This window comes from Solanum pennellii, chromosome 9, assembly GCF_001406875.1.
Source record: "Solanum pennellii chromosome 9, SPENNV200".
In the NCBI taxonomy this organism is placed as follows: Eukaryota; Viridiplantae; Streptophyta; class Magnoliopsida; order Solanales; family Solanaceae; genus Solanum; species Solanum pennellii.
The window spans coordinates 82,727,723-82,729,079 of NC_028645.1; the positions used below are offsets into that span (position 1 = coordinate 82,727,723).

General features: G+C 42.7%; 1 protein-coding gene across 1 annotated transcript in view; it reads left to right on the plus strand.

The window, feature by feature from the left end:
* The window catches only part of LOC107030484 (glycine-rich cell wall structural protein-like), a 2,278-nt gene extending 1,441 nt beyond the window's left edge, over window positions 1-837 (plus strand). The window contains exons 2-3 of the mRNA XM_027919527.1: window positions 113-352; window positions 428-837. Of these exons, the coding sequence (XP_027775328.1) occupies window positions 113-352; window positions 428-579 (392 nt within the window). The 3' untranslated portion in view covers window positions 580-837. The remainder of the gene's footprint in view (window positions 1-112; window positions 353-427) is intronic.
* The last annotated feature ends 520 nt before the right edge of the window (window positions 838-1,357 follow it).

The following is a 1,357-nucleotide window of genomic DNA, read 5'->3' on the forward strand; positions in this document are numbered from 1 at the left end:
GGAGCTGGAGGGGGAGGAGGAGCCGGAGGAGGTGCTGGTGGAGGCATTGGAGGAGGTGCTGGTGGAGGCATTGGTGGTGGAGCCGGAGGAGGTGCTGGTGGAGGCATTGGAGGGGGAGGCATTGGAGGGGGAGCTGGAGGGGGAGGAGGAGCCGGAGGAGGTGCTGGTGGAGGCATTGGAGGAGGTGCTGGTGGAGGCATTGGTGGTGGAGCCGGAGGAGGTGCTGGTGGAGGCATTGGAGGGGGAGGCATTGGAGGGGGAGCTGGAGGGGGAGGAGGAGCCGGAGGAGGTGCTGGTGGAGGCATTGGAGGAGGTGCTGGTGGAGGCATTGGTGGTGGAGCCGGAGGGGGTGGTGGCATTGGTGGAGGCATTGGAGGAGGTGGTGGAGCAGGTGGTGGTGTAGGAGGTGGTTTTGGTGGTGGTGGAGGTGGTGTTGGTGGTGGTGGAGGTGTAGGAGGAGGTTTTGGAGCAGGTGGAGGATTTGGAGTCGGTGCTGGTGTTGGTATTGGAGGTGGAGCTGGTGGCGGCGGAGGCTTTGGTGGTGGTGGAGGTGGTGGCATTGGTGGTGGCCTTCATTGATCAACAAAGTTTCAATCATCTTGCACACAATAATTAAGCGGTTAATAACTTTTAATTAGTCGTTATTCTTTTGTGAAACTTGTTATTCCTAGTAATTAAACGAGTCCACATCTAATCATACTTATATTGTTCTTTTGTTTGTTGTTGAGTTAAAAGCAAAAGCTTTTGTCCATCTTTGCTTCTAAATAGCTATGGACTTTTTAGTTGTAATGTCAATCTTGTCATCATCATTAATAAATATAAAAGTTCTATTCTCAACATTGTTTGAATCAATTAGAGTACTTCATTTTTTGTTTATCAATCTCCGTTCAATATAAATATCTGATAACTCTATGTTTACCAAAATTAAAATAAATTAAAAAGAGCTAGCTAAAATTTAAGCTCTGAGTTCGAAAATGTAATTTTACATAATATATCAGTACTGATATAAATATTTTTTTTAAAAAAAGAAACAAAGGAATGACATTCAAAAAAACAAATAAATTGACATGACTAGGTACAAATAATAATTATGCTATCAAAATATATAATTCAATTATTATTTAATAAGTATATATACTAGTGTTGTTCGTATACTTTTTAAAGTTTTCAGTTGTTGTTTTATATTCATATTATAATCGGACTACATTCGGAGTCGCATAACATATACAACTCTCAAGATCAAGGACTCAAACCTGAGACCTCTAGTTAAGCGTGAAGAAATACTTATCACTCTATCATAACTCATGTCGGTAGTGTTGTTCATGTATTAGTGATGCATATGTTCATTGTGCATTAT